Raw genomic sequence first — 23,601 nt, forward strand, 5'->3', positions numbered from 1 at the left:
TCTGTTTCTTTTTAGACGCCTGATGTAGTGCGTTACAAAGATGCAAAAGTAAATACGAAAAAATAAAAGTAAAGTAAGGCCTTAATACCCACTAACTTTTCACAGGAGCTAGGCTAATAACTTCTGTTGACACCTTTTAACATCTCTGTAGTCATTACCTTATAGGAAGAGCTGAAGTTTAAAATCACTGAAAATAGGTTCTAAATAAGCTATATCAAAGCCTCATTACAGATCCATTTCAGACATCCTACCCACACATGACCAGTAAATACACTATATAACCTGCATTCCCGAGAGAGGCCTAGAGACCAGATGCATTGAGTACAACTGAAATTGTACTGAACGTCTGTGCTTGGCCATCTTAAATCAACCCCTGATGTTTGCTTTCAACAATATGCCAAATGTATCTCCCAATTTTAGCAAAAGCATAGCTTTAGTGTCAGTTGATTTCTGCAGCAATGGGAACTAATACATTAGTTGTTCAGGCCCTTGCAGAAGAAAATGTGTGAAACTCCATCATAAACTACTCTCACTGCTTTCCAAGAAAGCACTAGGTAACAGAGAATGTTATCTAAGAAGTGCCCTCCTCATTATTAGATGTTTGAATAAATAGTTATTTCCTGTGTTCCAATTAGTTCCAATATGTTAGCTAGCACCACAGCTTGCAGCATTCATCATCTTCACTTGGGAGACAGAAATCAATTATTTTCACAGCAGCAAGCCTCAACTTCACATAAGGTTGTTCAGTTTACTCTGCACATTAACAGTCTAGAGCAATATTTATTTCCCCAAGAGGATTTTAAAAGGACTTCATTCTAGGGATTGACTGAAGGAAAGTCTACTTATAATTTTGTATTTTATATAGAGAAAACATGAAGAGCAAGGAGATCAAGATGCAGATCCCCACAGGACCCTTCAACATAACAATGACTGAAATCATACTGTACAAGGGTTTGCCTGAGCTTCCTATCAGGTACATTGGGAACTTGTGTTACTGCTGGATGTCTTTCACATCAGTTTCCATGTAGTCTAACAAATTTACAATTTATTTGTATATAACACAACCTCTACATAAAACTTTACATGTAATTTTCATTGTGTTTATAGCCAAACCAATTCATATGACTCCTTAATAATGAAACTGGATTTGAATAAATACTAACACTTTTATGAAAGGAAGCAAACAAAAATGATGGTCATACAGCTGAAAGTAGGCTTACAATTCAAAGGAAGTACCCAGGAGCCCCTTCCTTGGCATTAAATAACTCTCTTTAATTACATTTATTCATTTGGATGTTCAGCTAGGCTGAGCTAACCAACATAACGGAAGGAAAATGGAAATTATGTTACCTGGTTCCTAAGTAGTTTGGAAAATAAAAAATGTAACTTAGAGCATCCTTATGATTGCTCCATTATATGTATGCCATCATCTACCCATAGTATCAAAGACCTGATCTGTCAGCTATAGCAAGAGCTAACTGTTCTGGAAGGGACTGCCGTGAAGACTCAGAAGGGAAAGGATAAGCTGTTTCCACAACGAGGATGAAGAGAAGTAGCCAGGATCCAATACTTCTTACCCATTTCTTTGAGCTTGTACTTTAAAAGTACAATCACTGAAAGCATTTTTAAAAACTAATGTTCTAAAATCTCTTTATTTTGCAGTATCTCAAAACATTTACACATATCCTGGTGGTTTTTGCAGATCCTTCATCACTGTAATGTGTTTATCTTAGATGGTAAAAGTTGCTGTTTCTACTGAACTCCATCAGCCAACACCCAAACAGCTCTTCAGAGGGCTTTTGGTGAGTAAATCAACACTTATTATAATTCTTTTTACGTCCATTAATTCTTTTATTTCTAAATTAGTTCATCTCAAATTTAGTATTTGGTCACTTCTATGGGTTTCACTTAGAACAGAAAAAAAGAATGTCAGGTTCACCACCATACAGCAGCTTTTTCTTCCACATAGCAAATAACTATGCTGTTATATACTATGCACCAACTATCACTTGCATATATGTAGCCTTTTCATGCTACATTATGAAATGTATAAAAGTGCTGAGCTAGCAAGAGTTACACAAATAAGACTTAATGAATAAGTGACAATCTGCTGAACTGCCCCCAGAGGAGAAAAAAAAGAAAAAAAGACCTAACAACCTAGCAAAGCTTTTTCCTTTACAAGTACTAAAAACGTATTAGGAAAACTTCCTTCACAGACATATTGCCATTGGTAGATCAAAACAAAACTTTATTTTAAGAGTCTTTGTCTCTAAAAAACAAACCAATAAATGTAACCAACTGTATCCTTGTAAATAAGCAGCTTGTAGAGAGCTGTGCTTCAAGAATTGTTCCTTAGGAAGCACTACTTTCAGCAATACTATTCCCTTCAGCACCTGCTGGCCCATGCAACAAGCACACCGTTTGAGTTCTTTATCTGCAGGCAGCGCAGGGTAACCTTACCTGGGTTAGTGTACAGGTGACTCTCTACAGTTTTCCCAATACTCTGCAGTTTAACAGCTTGGAGGGACTCATCCCCATGCATGACTGTTGGCAAGCTGCCCAGAGCATCGTGAACCAAATTTGCCACTTCTCTTACATCAAAGAGCTTCAAAAGTTCAGAGTAAACTGATGGGAAGGAGCTCAGAAACACAGCCTAGAGGAAAAGGGCAAAAATGGACAGTCAGATACTGAAGTATAGTTTTGACATTTATAGAATTTAAATAATTATAGAAATTTAAGAAACTGTAGAGGAATGCTTTGTAGTTAATAGCTTTACAAATGGTCCTATTTTCAGAAGAAATATCCTCACGTCCATTAACTGGCCTACCCTTGTGACTGTTTTCCTTTAAGTATTACCTAATGACTGTTCAGTTCTCCCAGGAAAAGTGAAAGTAGAAAGTTCAACTTCAAACAAAAATAATTATACTTGAAAAACACTTACGTGTGAGAGGAATTTTTTTAAAGGATAAGAAGCTAGCTGATATCAGAACAAACAGAGTTGAGTGGGGTTGTTTTGGATTAAAAACCTTTGCTTACAGAAACAGGGGAAGAGGATGGTATATCTGTGAGCTGTAGAAGTTGGCAAATTACTGAAATAAAGATACCAGCTGAGTATTAAAACCTACAGTTCATCACGACTTAAAAGTTTTCTGTAAAGCACAAAAACTCTGACAGTTTTTATGGCTCTAATTCCTCAGTTTCAATGTGGTTAAACTAAGCCGTAAAATGCCCCAAACAGAGAAATTACTGTATTTGTATCCAGCAATATATTTATTATAATTACAATGTAATTCAAAATTAAGTATTAGATTCAGGATTATCTATGCCAGGCATATACCAACCAGCAGCTGCTGGTATGAAAATTTCACACAATAGGACAAAAGGTATGAGGATGCCATTTTGCCCTAGCAAAAAAAAACCCAAACAACATTTTCTTTCCGGGGAATATAGGTAGGACATGTATATTTTTCTGTGTGGGACATGGAATGTGGCAATAAGCAAGGCACACTTGAAAACTTACCTGTAGTTGTGATAAAGCACTAGCTCCTTTACTCTCTTGGGAAAGGAAGAAGCGTACTGACATAAGAAGCTCTTGAATACAGCAACGGAATTCCTCCTCGTTTTGTCCACCAGTGGCAATAGAGAACAACCTTCGAGACTGAACTATATATTTAAAGATGTATTCCTGTGCCTAGAAATGTCAAAATCAGAGATAAGTCATAAAAACGAACCAGCTCATCTTCAAATAGAATACACGCAATGAATATATCATTCAAATAGCAAGGGTCTGAAAGAGGACACCATGCTATTTAATTTTGTCAACTCTTTATAATGAAACACTAACAGCATTTCAAAAGCACAAACTCAGCGTGTGACAAAAGAGAATGATGAATAAACTACTGCACTGAAAAAGTCTGCAGCTTCCCAGAATTACTACTACCATTCCACCATTTATACATACTTTATTTCCTAAGTTAAATCTGTTGGTACTGTATGAATACATCATTCATATATATAATTGCTTTCATCAATTTTTATTACCTTTAGTACTTCCTGTATGTGCTCGTGCAGCTCCACTTCAGTGACTCGATCAATATGCCACTTCAATACTTTTATAAGATCTCTAGAATAGTACATCAGAAAGTATTATAACATAGAGCGGAAGAAGGGTCAACTTTACACATAAAATGCAAACCAATAGCTGTCATATGAGAAACATTAACAAAATAAAAAATATATGACTAGATTTCACTAATCGCTACAGACCCCATATTGCACTTAGTTTTCCATCTGCTGACAGCCACCTAGATCTCTGATGAACCAGAGAACCAGCATTACATATGCAGTAGAATGATTCTGACAGGGATACACAAGTTCAGTTAAGCCAGAAGACTACCTGCCAGCATGGAGGAACTCCATCTATATTCCATGCACTGTTCTCATTAAACTGTATTGGTTTAAATGGATGTCTAAAGTAGCAACAAATACAGAGAGTAGAGTAGAGTAAGTGATGTTTATTATTGCAGTGCTCTACACAGATGGTGAGCAAGTTGTAGCTGGATGGTGTTAAGGCTCCTATGTTTTTCAAAATAATTCAAAAAAAGAAATCTACTGAAGAAAAAGATTGAAAAATTAAGCCAATGTTAAAGCTCCAGCAAGTAACCTTCCTAGTAACTTAATTTTACTCTCTTTTAATGGCATAAATCTGGGCATTCATACAAGCACTGCATTTTTTTTTCTAATACTGTTTAATTTAACCTAATGATTGATTCTACTAGCTTACCAATAACCTTCACAATTCAAATCAGATAGAAAAAAGTACAGACTTCACCTGTAAGCAAGTGCTCCTGCAAAATGACTTTCAATGTAAGTGTCCATTACTGGCTTAAAGTGGTGAAACTTGCTGTCCTGCAGCAAATTTATTATGTGAACCTAAATGCGAGGGGGGGGAAAAAAAAGCTCTTTTATCTTTTTTACTTAGTTCTTAAATAGTGTTAAGCATCATCACAAAATGAAACTTACCAAACAATCAAATACTTTTGATCCATATTTTTGAGAGTTTTCATCTAAAATCCCAAATAAAGTGTCTAGTGTATCTTGAAGAAACTGATTAGAAAGAGTAAGAGACAGTTTGTTAATAAATGGGCATTTTTGTGCCATGCAAATGCATTATTTCCCTCGTATTATCTAAAAGAATAGAAATGTATATACCTTCACTATTTCTGAACCATCAATTTCTTTTAATTTTGAGAGGCAACCTGCAATTTTGTCTGGGTGGGTTCTCCATTTCAGAAGGTCAAGCATATCTCCTGCAAAAACAAAATGCAAATTGAAGTTGGAAGCAAAGCAGCAGTTCAGATTTTAAATTCTACTATTATAGTCCACTCAGCAAAACTTGGCATCATTAAACCAAAAGAAAACATCTCAATATTTGCTATCTGATCTGCCCAACAACAGATTTTCATTACATTCTGTAATTGCTCCACCAGTAGAAACCTAAGAACATGGTACTGGGTCAGTAAAATCAGTACCCTGTAGCAACTGTCTCATGCAATCTTGTTCAGATATTTGTCAGCTACCATCTTAAGAAATTATTTTGCTGTCTCTCATCCCATCAAAGGGGATGTCTTCCTGAGCTGTCCTCTGACAGCCAGAAAGAGTGTGAATATATTTAAAAAAACTTGTCTTCCTATATCTTTACAGAGAACAAACAAAATGCCTCTAAGATCCAGCTTTATTAACAAGCAACACAATCTCTTCTGGAAAATAAACTCTTCTGAGCTAAAACATCTTTGCACGTCCTCCAGTTTTAATTCATTTGCCCTTAGCTTTCTTGACCAAAATGGTAACTACATTACAGACATGATTACATTACTGTTTTCTGTATCAATACCAAGCTTGAATGTCTTCTGTGAAAACCTGACGTATGTTCTAGAATCTGGGAGCTTTTTCTGAAAAACATCATGTTGGTGACACAAATAGGTCTTTCTCCTGTTTAATACTGTTCAGCTCCCTGGCTACAGCAGAATCCCCAGGAGTCTCTATTAGGGTATGACCGTGCCCTTTATACTATTAGATTTGATCTAATTTCTACTCTTTCTTACTAATTCTTTAAATCTAAGTTACTTTACTTTGTCTGTATCATATTTTGATTTTGTTGTTCTCAATTGATAAGCCTTTTCAGCTACGTATTAGCAGCAACTTTCATTAACAGGCTTTCTAGTTTTAGAGAAGTAAATCCTAGCCCCACTCCTTCCACCCCCTTTAAAAAGAGATCAATCTAAAGACTAATTCTTCAGCTCTGGTAGTATTTTCCTTCCACTCAGGAAGGAAATTCCTTCCACTACAGTGCAACTTGCTGGTTCTGTTTTAGCCTTTATTTACCAGTTTAAAAATTCTTATTCAAATTTCTATCTTTTCTAATTTTCCATGTGGCATGTTATTGAAGTCCAGATGGTTTAGATCTGCCACATTTCCTCTGAATAATAATAAAGAAAGCCTTTGAAATGAAAGATTAAGAAATTTATTCTGGCATGATATGCCTGTGATGAACTCATCTTACAGCACATTCCATTTAGCTACATGTCCATTTTTTCATCCATGATTTCTTGTAAATACTTTCATAAAAATCATGGGATGGTGATGGCACAGTTAACCTATCTGCTCTTGCAGCTATCTTAAATGTAAGTACTGTATTTTTTCTCTTTGGTCATATATTGTTGCTTTCAGCTTCTGAGATGTACTAAAATATCCTAAAATATTCTGCAAACTTGGCTTGGCTTTTCAGCAGTTTTCACTTGATCCTGATCCTTGCTGAACTCTCACAGGTTGCCACAATTTTTCTCCCTTCTGCTGCAGGTTCTCTGTTTACTCCTCACATTTTCTGGCTGTGACTTACCTGCTCAGGTCTGCAGCACTCCTGTCAAGTTGTATTGAGTAGAAGTTCCATGTATTTTTGAACCATTGAATTAAACAAATCCCAAAGCTGCATTACATTCAAGTTTACTACTTCCATATTTCACTACCCAGCTTTTCAGAATTTCTCAAAGCCTGGCTGTTTGAAGCCGAAAACCTTAACCACCATCCAACCCTCTCATCAGTTTAAGCTGAACTACTGTCTAGTTGATCACCATTCAACATCGTCTTAGAAGGATCTGTTTTTTCTGAAATGTTCTTGGTTCTTATCAAACTAAGAAGCTAATAGAAAGCTTTCCTCTAGGTTCAGCAACTATTTGGGAGCTTTCTTCCACAGACTGTTTTCTCACTCAAGTAACATTTGAGCCATACCCATCTTTGTGTCATTTCTTTCCCAGTTTGTTACAGGAAAGCTCCTATCTCCCGCAAAAAATGAAGCAATATTTCTGACTTTAATAATATTAAATAAGTCTCCACCTATATTCAAGTCTTGACAGAGGTGTTAATGGCAAACATCCTGCATGCTATTCCATTAATATTTTGCTGCCTTAATTGATTTTGGTGGGCATAAATTGTTTTTATGCATTTATACGTTTCTTATTTGTTTTGCTGCACGCTATGCTAGTATGGAATGGTTTGGCTTAAAAGAAATTCTAGAATTGTACTCAGAGTGCTGAAGGATTCCACTTGTGCGTCACAGATACATCCCAAAGATCAAGGACAAATGATAGGTCTAATTATTTCTTGTGTCAGGAATTTTCAAGAAACAAGCATTACAAATCCAGTGAACTGCTTTTGTCTTTTGGATAATTAAATGGCCTTCTACACCTATTCTGTTTAAGCCTCAACCTAAACTGAGGAGTAGCAAGACCAGCTGAAGCTGTCAGTTCACAGCAGGAAAAACACTTCCTTACAGGTTTGCTGGAGCAACTTGGTGAAAGATAGTTGACACACAATATTAGGGATTTGTTGGGGGATTAAAAAAGAAAGAGAACGCAAATGTAAGACACTCACTTCAAAGCACTTATTTCAAGGGAAATGTTAAGGAGGAAAGACATGGCTGAGATAACAGTAGCAAACAGCCCAAGCAGAAATGACACAAATAGAAAATCTGACATGAGAACCACAAGGGGAAGGGATAGCAATGTGTCATGTTTTAAAAGAAATGAGAATACAAAATAGTCCCCAAAAATAGGCCCACTAGAAAAACATAGTTTTGAAAATGGAAAAATGTCAATGCTGCTGATAAATTTTGATGAAGAACAAAAACATTTCCAATGCCTTCTCTTAATCATGATCAGATTTGTACATTTAAAATAGGCTATGCATGGCCTACCATTCCCATCAAACAAAGCACTTCCCTCCTCAAGTTTAATTTAAATCCCAAGTGCTAGGTTTAATTAAAAGTTTAGAATTGTGTGTAAGGAAGTGGTTTGGGTTGATCTTTCCATCTCTCTCCTATAAATCCTGAACCATCAAAATTAGCCTGGTATAGCACTACTCCACATCAAAAGGAAAAAGCCAAATTCCAGAACTGGCAGTTTGCATTCCTCTTCCAACAGGCTGCTTCTGTGGTTTCCAACACTCCCTCCAAACTGGGGTCACTCTGGAAAGCTTCCCCCTGTTACTTTTGTTTTATTAATCATCAGTTTGGCTTTTTGTCAAATGCACATAGACGGATTACACCTCTGCCTTGCAATAGACATGCTGTATGGCATGTTGCTCTGCTGATGAACAGCTGCTTACTGGGGATGTGCTGATCAGTGCTGAGAAGTGAGTGGATGCCAACTTGCTAAAATATTCTGACTTGCTGGATGGATCCTGAGTCTCTGTCAAGCAGAAATCCCTCCTATATGTCAAAAACTAAGTATAACTGTATTGATAACTACTCAGTAGAAAAACCACTGTCTTGTCTCTTGCTTTTTTGGGGTTTTCTTTAGGGTAATGAAATGTAACTACCCAGCAGATAATATAATACATAAAAGCTGGTATACTTTTTTGCTAACATCAATTGATTAACTATCCAGGATCAAAAGTCAAGCTAAGGAAAAGCTAACTGGCAGACAGATTAGATAAGGACATGTTCTTATATGTTGATGAATGTACAGTCTTCCTTGGTTAGAAGGTCTCTGAAAATTGTTTGGAAGTAATGCTAAGATCTCCTCCAATGTACTGAGGGTAAAGAAGTTATGGATCCCAACAACTGGGAGTCAGTCTCTTTCCCCCAGTCCCCATAATTTTAATATGCATGAGAGCTGATGGCATGTGGGAACAATCAATGAGAGAATGACAGCTGAGTAAGGTTTCCCAGCAAGCTAGTAAAGCTGTGGCCTTTACAAGTCTGGGTTTGGGGTCCTCCTCCACTCCATGGCCAGACCAACAGCATAATTTTCAATTAATTTTCAGGCTGGACATTGTTATTTGTAGACACAGGCAGATCTCCGAGAGCTTCAGAAAAATCTCCAAATGTAAAAACAGATTTAAAAACAGTTAGCAATTTTTAAAAATGCTAATATAAATGGTTACTAGAAAATAAATACACAGATCTTTTTAATCCTGTATTTTTTAATAAATATGCTACATTCTCTCAGGGATAACTGAAGTAATGCTCACATGACCAAATATCCACATGCTTTGCTCTATGTTCATTTTCTGAGCATGCAACAGGTTTTTTGGCAAATTTTTGTTTAAAAGAATGGGGATTTGGAAACTCACCAAGATGAACTTCCCAAAGGAGATCCTTGGAGAAAATATGAGCCTGTCTACTGAAAATATTTCCACCCTCTGAAGTACTGCTGAAATAATTGTTAACTCTTTCAGAGCTGAAAAGGGGATCAATATTATTCAGATATTCTACACCCTCTTACTCAGAATATGGTTTAAAAAAAAAGGAAATCTTATGCCCTTTGTCACACATCTATTTACATTAAGTACAAAAACCTCCTGTACTGTGAACACAAATTAGTATTATAACCCTGGACAACAGCGCAACTATTTATCAGTGAAACACTTAAATACCGGGCAGCACTTTCATGCATGTGTAACTATCAGTAGATTCATGTGATTTCCTAAATCAAGGTCTTTAACTGAACCAAATTGAGTCTCTGATTGCCTATTAGCAAACTTTGGGGAAATCTTTTATTGGCTAACTTTTATTACTTTGAAGCTAATTGCTATGAGAATACAGAATGCATGTGTGCACAGTGAAACAGACCACTTACTATTTGCACATAGTTCTATTTGAGACACTTGCTACTAAATAGTGAAAATTAAGATGATTATTTCAATTTTAAAAGCTGCTCTAGTTGTTGTTAAACACCTATAATCAATTTGTGAGCAATTAGCAATTTCATCATCATACATATATGAAAGGTAAAGTCATAATCATTCACTCATAAGAGAGAGCAAAGCAAGATCTCAAAACTGCAACAAACAGCTTAGAAAAACTAACATAAAACTGTGTGTATACCAAAGAATGGTGAGAAACACATTACCAAGCAAATACATAGTATTTAGAAATTTGTGAAAAACTGTTTCACTTACAAACTGTAGTTAATATGGAAACAAACAAGAAACTTAAGAATTTTATACAGAGCAACGGTAAAGAGCAGAAAAACATGTATTTCTATCTGCTACTCCTTATATCCAGTGATTGTTTTAAGTAGTAGTAAATGTTTGTTGGCTTAAAGGAAGCTAAGTGATACAACAAAAAAGCAATTTGTGCCTAAAATCGAACTGCCACAGCCTAAAGCCTACAGTAAGTATTACATAAAAACTCTAGAACAAACAGATTAAGAGGTTTTGTAAAGCAGCTGGGTTTTGATAGTTGATTCCAAGAGTGCTGCATTTGATTCCAATATCACGTTAATTTAAAAAGCACTCTTGAACTACTTAAAATCATTGGTTTATCACGCTGCATTGGTTTCCATCTGGATATAAAAAAAAATATGAAGAAAACCAGTTTGTATAATGGATAGAACATAAGCTATTTTTGAGTAGATCAATGCTTGCTTGGCACAGAAAAGGCTAGCTATCACACTCATTTGAATTCATCATGTTTTAAATGATCAACATATCCTACCATTTTGTGTGAGTTTAGTGGAGCAGAGAAAGGATGTAATCCAGAAGGACTCTTTAGTGGTTTTTACTGCTTGGCTGTTGTTTCCTAGGAAAATTCCCTTTGAAAAGGGGAGTTTGAGGTAGCGACCAGAATCCTGAAGGTTTGTGTTTTCTTCACACTGTGAAAACAAAGCAGTTAAAATAACAGTACTGCATGAAAACAAAGGACTAAATCCCTAATTTATATGAATTATTATTGCTTCTCCACCAGAAACTGAAGAATTTTCACTATGTCTGATGCAACTTTGGTTTTGGGTCATAGTTTCAAATCTGACATTGAAATCAACAAATTTGTACAGGTAACGTCAAATGAACAGCTACAAATTTTGGTGTTAAAATCTAAAATATAGCTGGAAACATATCAAATCCTCTGAACAGAGATAACTGTTAAATGTGGAAACAAAAATTCCACCAAACTGAAACATCTCTAAAAAATTATAACATTGATTAGGTCTGCATAAATGAGCTTGCTTGATTTGTCAACTTCAGCAGTTCTGTAAGAGGATATCATGGGCTTCACTTTGTGTGTTTTAATTCAACTTATCTTGTGAAATCCATTATAAATAGAATTTAATATAATAGTAAGACCTAGTAAAACCAGTGCACTGAATCACATACTTTGATTCAATTGCAGTTTGTAACAAAAAACTTAATATGAAACAATCAGCAACTGATATTTTAAGGGTGAAAAGATTATTACTCATTTGGTAATGAATACAGACTTTCTCAACCTAATGTTTCTGGGCATTTAAAGTATGTTCCAGAGGAGTCATTACAGCTAACCATTACTAATTCAAATTACCTTGTGTACAATGAGTTCATGGGTGCCATCTGGCAGAGTCCTCCCATTTTCCTGCATCAGGGGCATGAAAGAAAAGCCAAACAACTTCTTCTCACCCTTTTCTTTTGCTGAAATGCATATGTAAATAGCAGCACTTAATATTATACATTTTAGACAAAATAAATGGATACGACATAACTTAAAAAAGACTATTGGAAGCTATTTGCAGCTAGACAGACTAATATTATCTTAAATTTCTTTTCAGATCTGCACATCATCTCCTGTAATAGTTTATTTATCTCAGTGTTAATCAGAAAGCAGTATTCTGGAATGGTTTGGTATTTGCTAACAACAAATAATGGAAGCCACCAAATATGCAGTCTTAGAAATATATAGAATGCCAAGAAATCCAAATGAATGTGAACTAGCCAATCCAACATGAAAAGGATTTTGTTTAGGTGACAATTACCCTCTGATCTCCATTTTAAGTCAGCTTCAGGCTACAATGCACTTCTATTTTCAAATAAGGCATTTGTACCTATAGATATGACTGAAGATGTCGCTGTTCCTTACTTGAATGTTAGACAGCAGATAACATTTCCAAACTTGGATGCCTAAGCTCAAGTTCCAAAATTCATCAATCACCTGAATATAAAGCAGACTACAGAACACTGAGATGGCACAGATTTTACCAAAGCCAGTGAATGCAGCTGCTAACACTTTTGAAAATTAACCAATTTTTTAATCAAATGTGTATAAACGTATGACTTTTGAGTCAGGGTTTTGCACAGTGGGGGTGTAGGCAATCATAACAAAAATATCCAACTTGTGCTGCATAGGAAAGATTGTGCAAAAAATCTATCTGAAACATACCACTGACACTTTTTCTTTATTACTTCATAGCTTATAAAAACCTTAAAACTTAAAAAGAAGAAATCAATGCAAATTTCTTTCTGTATTATCTGTTCCTTATATTTTTAAGTTTATGTACCCAAAAACTAAACATACTATCACTCATTGCTTCTGCCACTTTTCACAAAGGCAATCTAAATAATCAAATCTTGCTATACCTACATCACCAAAACGAGTCAAACAACAGCATCAGTTTAAAAGATGTGCAATTTTATCACAAGCCTGTGAGCAGTCAGCTACGAAACCTGTCTCACATACCCTCATATGCAGAACATGGACCCGGACCTTAATTTTCACTTCAAAATCATCTCTAAGATTGGTCAGAATGTTTAGAGAATTTTTGAATTTCATTTTACAACGGAAAAAAAAAGCCCGCAATAAAAAAGTAATGTTGATTGACCATGATGTATCTATGTACATTTACCACTGGCTGTATTGCTAAACATCTAGGAGACAGGTATAATTTTGGATAATTCACCCGATAAATTCTAAACGTGCGTTTTGAGTTTACCTGAAATTCTGTTTATATTTGCAGCTGCAATGTTGTCTATTTCTATTTAATAAAACTAGACTGGTTTCTCCCAGTATTTAGGCTTTCCCAGTGCACTGAGTTCCACCAAGTAGAGCTGCAAGCCTAAGAAGCTGTCATGAAGGCATTTCAGAGAAAGTTCATGCAGCTGTCTTTTTCTTGAGGTATTATGGAAATTCATGTGCTAACTGCAGCTGTAACAGAGACGACTAGCAAAAGTCATGAACAGCACTTACTGGAACAGTGCCGGAATTCACAGCGGATATGTGCTCCTCTGAATTTATCCACAGGAATAGGAAGTTTCAGCAGCTCAGCCCATCTGGGACCATTGTTATGATAAAGCACAAAGGAATGGTACTCACTCGCTGGTGGCTCTCCAGAGCCGAATGAGATAAAATCCTAATGAAGAAAAAATATGATTAAAGATTTAAAGATAGAATAGTTCAATTGTAAGGTGTCATCAAGGACTCTCTTCCAAGGAAAACCAGTTAATATTTACATTCATATCATAAATGCCACATGTAGTACAATACTCAGTATCTTTAAGCCCATAAACATAGTAGCAGTTTGTTAGCATTTACTGATTAGAAAAAATGGCAAGAATCATCCACACTGATGAGAATCAAAGTGTTACCTAGGGGGAACTGGGTAATCAGGATAGCTTAAGCAACAAATGTGACGTGGAGTCTCATGACATAGCATGGTCTATCCAGTGTTACGCCCAAGCAACAAACAAGAATGTAACTAAGACAAGAATAGCCCAGTCTCAAGGTCTGTAGTCATCTGAAATAAGCCTGTAACCCTGCTGTAATCAGTGATATGTCCCAGCATGAAACAATAAAGAATCTGGACTCCCTGATTTGAAAGAATCAAAGTGTTGGTTGCCTTTGGAACACCCATTATGATCTCTCCATAGCACAGTAGCACAATAGGCAAATGGATTTGTCTAAGTGCTGACTTGGTGATACCTATTAATTCTCTGCGGGAAAGTTGTAGCTTTTCTCCTCAGCAATTATAAGACATCACCTCAGTATTTTTTTTTTTCAATGTAAATGTATACATAAAAGAAATATATATACACACACTTATGTATATTTATGTATATATACAAAAACATACATACATTGCATGCCGTACATGTATACACACAATTTAACTTCACATATACACGCAATTTGAACTAGACTATTTGTGTCAGCCTTTATTTTGTCACTCCACAGCCCTCAAAATCTTGCAGAAAATGTGAAAATGTACTTTCAGATAAAAGGGGGGAAAAAAAGATATTAAACATGTATGGAAAAGGTGGAAGGTGAACAGAAATCATTTGGTACAGAAAAAAATCTGAGAAAGAGTTGAAATATGAAAGAGTGCTTGTTTGTAAGCTATCACAAGCAGCATGAAATCAAACCTGGAGCAAAGAAGGAACATTCATTTATTCTTTTATTGATACATGGTGGTGGTTTTTGCATCAAGGATCTCTGATTTATTAAAATCAAAAAATAAATTGAAAATGATCAACATGTTCTGTGTATCATGAGGAAATGTATTCCTATTAAGAAAAATTATTATGAAATAAGAAATTCACCAAAGGAATCATTAGTTATTTTGCTGGCAATTACAGGTGTTCATTTGAATCACAGAAATAAAACAAACACGCATTTTATAAAAGTTTTAAGCAAAGTGGAAATAATTTGAATATCTAAAGAGAGCAAAAGATAAACATGACTTCTTCAACGCAGCTCTGTATTCTTCAAACAATACCACAGAAGATGATTTACATCTGAAAAAGTGTATCAATGGACTACATCAAGGAAAAACATACAACAAAGATACCTTTAAAATTTGACCACTGCTGTCCACGACATGCATTGTCACTTCCACATTTCTGGCCACGCTTTTCCCTCCTTTCTCAAACTCTCCTCTTTCTACAGTGATATATAAATCATTCCTCATTTCACCTATAAAAAAATCCAAACCAAACACAAAGTGTACAGAAGTCAGTTCAACTTGCTTAATTTTTGCTTTTAGTATTTTAGTAGACTTTCATCTTCTCTTCCAAACAAGGGACAGTATCATACCCACCATTTATCAGTATTTTTGGATTTTAAATAATAACAATGGTTTTCATAAACCAAGAAAGCCAACAACAAAGCCATATTAAACAAATTCTAGGGCTTTTACTCATCTGTTAGCTATTTTTGGTCTTTACAGTGGTATCTGTGGCTGTACCAAAGCTGGTTTCTAGCTTCACCTCACCTAACGCCTCTTTTAATCTAAGGCATTATTAATGTGCTCTTTTTCATTTGTATTCATTATATTTCTCTGTTTGATGTCTCCTTGAAAAACTGATTACAACTTTTTTACACTGAATCTGAAAAGAAAGGGTATTATTTGAAAAAGCAAAAAACAAGAGGTTGGTATTCTTTCCACTAGAAGGGCATGCTTCCCAGACTGCTAGCATTCAAATTTGTCTTTCTGATCTAAAAGACCCCAACATATTTTACAGTAACAGGGTGTTCCAAAGTTTACTAGCAAAAATGTTTGCATATTTTTAGCATGTTGGAAAGGCCTCTGAGAAATTAAAACCTTCATCAACACACTCAAACTACAAATCCAATACAGGCATTACATAAGTCCTATAGAGAATGTACAAGTTACTAAATACTGCTAGCATATTTAAATTGAAATTCTTTGCACGTTCATCCAGGAACATGCTACGTATTCTGTCAAGACCATAACCAGAACTTTTAGAAGAGATCAATGGTAATTTTATTTTAGTTTCACTTGACACAAATCATAAAGTTTATAGTTGAGGACAGGAAAAAAGATTGGTTGGGAGTTGCAGTGGGGACGGGACAGAGGAGAAGCAGTACTGGTGCTGACTGGACTGGCATGATAGGGAAGCCTTTGTTCTGTCTGATAATGATATTTCTTTTTCTAACAAATATAAACTAATCTAGCTCTGGACAAATATTACCAGAACTACTTGGAAACAACTGGATTTTCCTTGTGAAATAGAAAATTGAAGGAAAAACTGTCATAATTAGAAGCATCTTCTAAAATCCTAATACCTAGATTTGGTAGAAAAAGAAATTGAGAACATATGCTTTTATCTAGTTCAATGCAATTTTAGCATAATGGGAATATCCTCTTTCAATAAAGCTGATCACTGGTAAAAAGAGTGCAAGTGTGACAGTTTTGTGTATTTATAGGAGTATCACTTAGAAGTCAAACATAAGATGGGTACTTGTACTGTGAGTAAAATTAATTAAAAGATATTTAACTAATAAATAATCAGTTCATCTTTAATTTCCAGGTTTCTTTTGATGTGAAAGAAGAATTTGACCTGCTTGAACTTTCCAGGATACTCTTATGTTTCACATTTCTTACATTTATTTATTTCACTGCATAGTCACCCGCTAGTGATTTTGAAGTACCAGAAACAATGACTTTGCCAAGTCTTCTAACATTTTTGTAATATCATTACTGTATGAAAAATGATTAAATGATTCCTCCAAAGCACAATCTAAACCATTGACAAGTTTGGGGGGGAAAAAAGTAAAAGAGAAAACTGCCATACTATCAAGTCCTCAAGAACCATGGCCACAAAATAGGGGGGAAGGGGGAGGAAGTGGGAGGAAACGTGCTATTGTTATTATTTACCTTCTGAAACAACTATGGACTGAGGCTAGAATACAGCTAGACAAAATGAGCACAAACACATACCAGGACAAGATGGTATTCACTTCAGAGTTTTGTGTGAAGTCAAGAATGAAAGAACTGAATTACTAATAAGTGTGTGCAATCACTGAATCAATCTCTGGTTCTTGATAGGAACCAGGTTCAAAATGAGCAAAAGGTGGAAAGGTGGTGGTTATTCAGGTAATGGACTGCAAGACTTCTAAAAAAAACCCAAACAAAACCAACAAAAAACCCCACAAAAGCAACCTCAAACCAAAATCCAAACACAAAACCTTTCCAAAGGATGTTGTGAATGTGAGAAATGTTCAAGGGAAGAATGTAGAAGTTGTGGAAGGAAGATCCACTAAAGGATATGAAACAGGATCAGAAGCAGCTCAGGAAATCCCCGGAGTTGAAAATAGCTGGAGGCTGGAATAATATCAGGTATAATTACCATACATGCATATATGCATGCACAGTTCTTAAGTCTTCCTTAGGTGTCTCTTTACAAAACTCAACTAGATAGGCCTTTGGTCTGAATCAGTTCTTGTATTTACTCATCACCCTTCAATTATCCTTAAAACTACTAGATTCTGATTATTTCCACATTGCAGTAATATTTCATTACAAATGTTTTAGAAACTAGTACAATATAGTTACCAAAGATCATGCAATATATTAGGCCCTTGCTTAGCATACACTTATACAAGGATTGGGTCTAGTTAGTGCTGGCAGTCAGTCACTTGCAAGAGTTTTGCATTAAAAAAAAAAAGACAACACAGAGTAATCAAAAAGAGAAGCTTGGTTATATAACTGATTTAGCCAACAACTTGTAATTGCCGCATTTTCTCTTTAAAGATTAACTTATTTCTATGTGTATTTGTGCTACATTCTGTCATTATTTACATTTATCGGCAAGGAATTATTTCAATTTTCCATGGGGTCTTCACAGAAACATAACTAAATAACGATGTCCACCACAAATTTCATGACCTACCCCAGGTAAAACTGAGTGAAAACCAAGTTTTTCATTTTTAAAAAGATTAATCTGTACAGGATTTAAATGCAAATGAAATAACAGTGGAACAGGATGCTCAGAGAAGTTGTGGATGTCCTATCGTTGCAAGTGTCGAAGGCCAGGTTGGACATGGATTTGAGCTACCTGATATAGTGAAAGATGTCCCAACCCATGGTGGGGGCAGGGATAATGATTTTTAAAGATCAAAAATATCTTTAAAGGTATCTTCCAACCCAAGCCCTTCTGTGATTCTATGCAAAAATAAGAAAGCATTTCTAAAAGAAGTAATCAGAGCTTCACAGAAGTTAAGCAGGCTTTTGAAAATGGTGTCTGCATTTTAAGGGTTTTTAAAAAATCCAGCCCCATTGACTTTCACCCATTTAGTTGACAAAAGAAATCACAGGGAAAAAAAAAAAAAACATGGGAGGAGGACGTACTGTCACAAATATTGTCCTGTTCTCCTCGTTCAGAACTTTGGCAGAGTTTGTAATCATTTGTCATAAGAGGATAGCTCAGATAAATTTTGACCTAATCTACATCCATTCAGGAATCTCTACTCCATTTTCAACGTTGCAGAGAAAATTAAGACATGTTGGTCACATTATTGAAAGATAATGCCACATTTTCTCCATTATTATGCAAGGCAAATTAAATCCAAGAGAAGATTGAGCCTCTCATGCTATATGAAGAATAACAATGTTTCATATGGAAATGAGTAGAAAAGCAGAAGGGAGAGAACAGAAATAGACTGGAAAATTAATCAAAAAGAATGTAAACTATGGGCTATATATCAAGGGTAGCCTGCACCACGCAGATATTACAGCAGCTTCCTTTCCTCAGTGTGGCATATCTGACATTTTATAGTCTTTTTATAGTAGATTTTAGTTTAAAGCTGGTCTTCTGTCTGGATTTGTACGCACACATATTTCACTTTTGGTTTAGAAAAGATCACTACTTCCGACCAAAATATAAGTAAATCAACTATACTGAACTTGCACGGTTCAGGTACTACAATGGATTCCTGCTCATGACTGAGAGACATAACAGAGTATGGTTTTGTTAAAGTGCATTCTATAACATGTATGTATTCGTTCACCGTGACTATTTGTCGGAAAAAGCAAGGAAAACGTAAGGGTGCAGGTGTCTATGATCTTCATTCTTGGCCACACCGGGGTACCTGGCCAATATTCTCGGCATGGACAACAGTGATAACAAGAGAAATTGCATGACCCCAAGAGTACACAATTACAGATCTGACATAAAGCTGGTTGTTTTTCTAAGGGTATAAAAACAGGACCCTCTTGTAACCAAATCCAAAGCCCCACCTATGGGTGGATGCACTGCCTAGGAATTTTCCCAATTCCAGACCCCTGGCATTGGCTGCAATATGGTTTCCCACCTTGAAGTGTGGGCCTGGATGATGATTAGGTGGTAAATGGTGATGTGTTTCTTCTTAATCTCTGTTCTCTCTACAGAGCAATGATTTGCTAATTTTCCTCTGTGCTATACCTATACATATATATATACCTTATCCGCATTGGTGTGCTTGTTTGCTTTAGTGTGCTTATACACTTTAGTGTGCTTGTTTAATAAACTGTGCACATTATACAGCTAGTGTGGAATCATTTTGTTGAGTACCCTGCTTGTTCACAGGACAGATATGTGTACTGGAATGTTAAGAACTTAAAACCATGCTCCTGACAAATCTTTAGCACAATATTTGTATGAACATATTGTAAGTAAAATCTCATAAAATCAGGAAGTCAATGAGGTTGTAAAAGTCAAGCACAAAGCCTTATCAGAAAATAGCTAACAGTAAAAAAGGAAAATGGATTTGGAAAGTAAATTTCACACTGGAAGGGAAAAAAGAAAGAAAATTAAAACAAAAACTTAAAAAAATATATTTGGATCAAAATTTTAAAAATTATTTCCATCTGAATATATTGCTCTGGAGATAACTTAATCCCTTTTATTTCATCAGTGTAGAACCGCCATTGCTTCAATCATCCTTAATAGAAATTCTCTCTCAAAAAATTTAGATTGTCTGTGTAAGACTAAGTTAGGACACTTTTTGTGGTGCCTGTTCCAATAAAAACAATTCCAACTTCCTCTACAACGTATTTAAACATCAGAAAATTGTTGAATTTATCTATATTCATTTAACTGATCTTTTTAATTTATGGCAACTGTAATTACACATTTGATTACAAGAACATGCACCCTTTTTCTGTGGGCTCTTTGCCTTAACCAGTATATCAGACAGGTAATACTGACAGATTAAATCATATTCTTTTCACTAAGAGGGACAGTTACAGCCATAAGTAGCACTGAAAGGCAAAGTCCTACTAACATCTAAGTTCTGAGGTAGGCTTTGGCGAGTACAAATGGTATCTTCAGATTCCATAGTATTTGCATGACTCAGATCTTTCCTAGGTATGTGTATTGAGATTTTCACGGTCTTATACTTGACCAAATATGAGGAATTTACACAGAAACAAGAGGTATCTCTTAAATAGTACAGTACATCAGATTCTAATTACTGGTTCAAAACATGCCTATAAAATGGAATCTCAATCAGACACGATGAGACTTTAAACATAATGAAAAAAGCAACATACTTATTCTATCTTATTTCCATGTTGATAAATACAACATCCCCTTCTTTGTTTCACTGAAAATATCCAATGGTTATTTTCAGCATGAAGTTTGGTACAGGAATAAGCAACTGAAAACAACATTGAAAATGATGTTCAACTTTAAGTTGACAAACCTACCTCTATCTATAATGAAGTTATGTGGTATCAAAGATTGAGATCACCTGAAAGCATTTCTTTCAAAAGAAAGGGCAGCTCATTTTCCCCTATTCTTATGGAGCATTTCCATCCCCCAGCTCCTGTTGTGACAGTTTTCTTTCAGCTTTATGAATTCACCAGGGCTTCTGGACTGTGCAATGTACATGTGGGTATCAACATCCAGTTAGTAACACTATTAACCAGTATAGGGCCAAACCCCGTAAGTCAGCTTTATCTAGGACTGACATACAAGAAGAAAAGACTACAGAGTGGTGAACAATACACACTAAGATCATTAAAAATATTCGGTGAAGCTGAACCACCTAGACATCCTTAGAAGTGAAGGATACTTCTAGACATGTGGGTTATGAGCTGAGTCAACAGAGTCTGGAAAAAGGCAAATTAAAGAAGCCATGTGTTGCATTTCTGTGTTGTCTAAATTTCACTGCTTAGAAAGCTGCTTACCTTGGCAAAGCTTCTTTCTAGCCACTATCCCAATAAGAATGAGGTTAATACATTACAATCAACCATAAGTAAGGCAGAAGGTTATTGCACATTGGATGTGAGATGACAAACAAAAAAGTAGAAACAAAAAGTTGGTGCTGGGCCCTGTGAGAGTAGGGAATAATAAGCTGTGTCTTGGAAAAATGGAAGAACTGTGAGGATCAAAGAGCGTATCTAAGGAAGCTGTTTGTTCTTACTTCAGAAAATAAAGCAGTGTGTTAAAAAAGGGTATTAATATATTCTGTCCTAATTAAAGGAGTGACTCATTAACCACAGCACTTTGGCACTAGTTAGTACTCTACTATCACCTATTTGGCTAATCAAAACCAGATTTTTACATATTAAAAGCTACAGACTGAAGCAGTCCTACAAGAGCTTCTACTATGAAGTGAGGTCTAAAGCTATATAGAAATAAATTGAAGTTCTGCAGAAATTAACAAAAAAACACAAAGCTGCAGTGATATGGATGATTATACAGCCTTAACTTTCCTGTGCACGTTCTGCAGGGATATTTACTCTGGTATCTGAATTTAACTGAATGTGAAAGGTGCTGAATTGGGATGTGTGGGTTGCTAAACCAAAATGTGTACAAGCACAGCACTAGCATATGAACCTGCTTCTTCATATGGTTTTGCCAATACATTTCAGCTGTGACCTGTCAAACAAATCATGAAAGCACAATTTGTAGGCCTAGAGAGGGAAAACTCCAAACCCTTCTTGCCCCAGATGTAGGTGCTAACCAGGCACATTACAGCTCAAGGTTTCTGACCTAAGAAGAAACCAAAGAAGCTTCATCACATCAATCCAGCTAGCAATGAATTGTCCAAGAGCTGAGCAAGAGCAGAGCACGGAGACCTGATCAGCATCAGTTACATGAAAGAGGCAATTATAAAATGTGTGAGGAAAAGTCAATTAAAGTTGAAAACCAGCCACAAGACAGACTGCTGGAGGACACACTTAGCTAATGGAGGTCATCTTCCTGAACCTGCCAACTACAAACGCACATTTTAAATAATCAGTAAAGAGAAAAGAGGCATGAGTAATTTGCAGGTTGGAGATGACAGGAGGCGTCCTGTCATCTCTACCGTGCAGTTTCATTATCGGATGGCTCTGCTTGCTCCCTTTCTTTCACAGGTAGGATGCTGCATCATCACTTCTGAGGACCTGTGTACAAGACATAGTCTACTGCTGCTCACATTGTATACCCCAGCTACAGGACCTACATGCAAGCTGCCCCCAGCTCACAGAGGCTTGAATGCTCCCAGTGACCCTCAGGTGACAGGAACAATACAGGTAATCACTAGACAGAAGAAGGTCAGACCAGGACAAGCATCAGGAGAGTATTTGTATGAATATATGTTGTTTATTCTTTTATTTTTCTAGCAACATTTGTACCTAACCTAAGCATCAAAGTAATGATCCTTCATCACAAAACTGTTTTTTAAACTTATACAGAGAAAACTGAGTTACAATTGCAACACAGATATTATAAGAAGACTTTCATCATATTCCAAACACATCTGAACTGTAGAATTTCTTGTAGTATATTAATACAGAACAAGGTTTTCAAGCTGAAGATAGCTGTCAAAGATCAAAGGTAGCTGTCTTTGTTACAAAGAAAAGCATTTAGTTTGCCAGCTATCCTCAAAAAGCTTTCTAGTCAAATAAATTCCAATTTGATTATTTAGTATAACAAAACATAGCATGATTGTATTTGAACAAGATGGCATCTCAGATAGTTATAGCTTTCAGTTTGCAAATCTAAACTGTCCCGACAGCAGCCACTAATTTAAAAATAATTACACAGAACTCACTAGGAGCTTTTGTTAGGAACTCCTTTTTTTTGAAAGCTTTGCTCAGAATTATAGGTCCTTTAGAACCATGAATTGAAAAGGAGCAGAAAACAATATTTTGTTTAGAGAAAGCTCCTGTTCATTTACATCTCTGTAAAATACAAGCTAACGAGTTGCTTTGTTTTATACCCTAAACATGACTTGAACATCTCTTAAAACAATTTCAGCTGTAGGGACTGGAAATCTCTTGATGCAGCACAGGCAAAATCCAGGATATAACTCTTGTGAATGAAAAATGTTTCAGAGAAAAAGTCCTTAGAATACTTTGTAGAATGGGACAAGACCTGTGCAGCTACTGCCAGTGAGATGACCTCAAAAAATCATGCAGAAAGTGATTTTAAATTGTGGAGAGGACTAGGGACCCATAGTTCATCTTGCCTCCCACCCTTCAAGTCAATCCATGCTAAGGCTTTTAGCAGCTAGGAGGTTCTATTATCTTACTATCCACACTAATATAATAACAATAACAAGCAAAAACTAGAAGATAAAAGACAAGG

General features: G+C 35.8%; 1 protein-coding gene across 1 annotated transcript in view; it reads right to left on the reverse strand.

Annotated features, from left to right (window-relative positions):
* The window catches only part of DOCK4 (dedicator of cytokinesis 4), a gene marked incomplete at its 5' end in the record, with an annotated part of 119,538 nt that overhangs the window by 69,533 nt on the left and 26,404 nt on the right, over window positions 1-23,601 (reverse strand). Inside the window, 10 exons of the mRNA XM_010011020.1 lie at window positions 2,461-2,653; window positions 3,521-3,691; window positions 4,042-4,123; window positions 4,832-4,932; window positions 5,023-5,106; window positions 5,212-5,309; window positions 10,997-11,153; window positions 11,837-11,943; window positions 13,493-13,655; window positions 15,090-15,214. Coding sequence (XP_010009322.1) covers window positions 2,461-2,653; window positions 3,521-3,691; window positions 4,042-4,123; window positions 4,832-4,932; window positions 5,023-5,106; window positions 5,212-5,309; window positions 10,997-11,153; window positions 11,837-11,943; window positions 13,493-13,655; window positions 15,090-15,214 — 1,281 coding nt within the window. The remainder of the gene's footprint in view (window positions 1-2,460; window positions 2,654-3,520; window positions 3,692-4,041; window positions 4,124-4,831; window positions 4,933-5,022; window positions 5,107-5,211; window positions 5,310-10,996; window positions 11,154-11,836; window positions 11,944-13,492; window positions 13,656-15,089; window positions 15,215-23,601) is intronic.

The sequence above is a fragment of the Nestor notabilis genome, unplaced genomic scaffold (assembly GCF_000696875.1).
Source record: "Nestor notabilis isolate BGI_N333 unplaced genomic scaffold, ASM69687v1 scaffold7310, whole genome shotgun sequence".
Lineage (NCBI taxonomy): Eukaryota > Metazoa > Chordata > Aves > Psittaciformes > Psittacidae > Nestor > Nestor notabilis.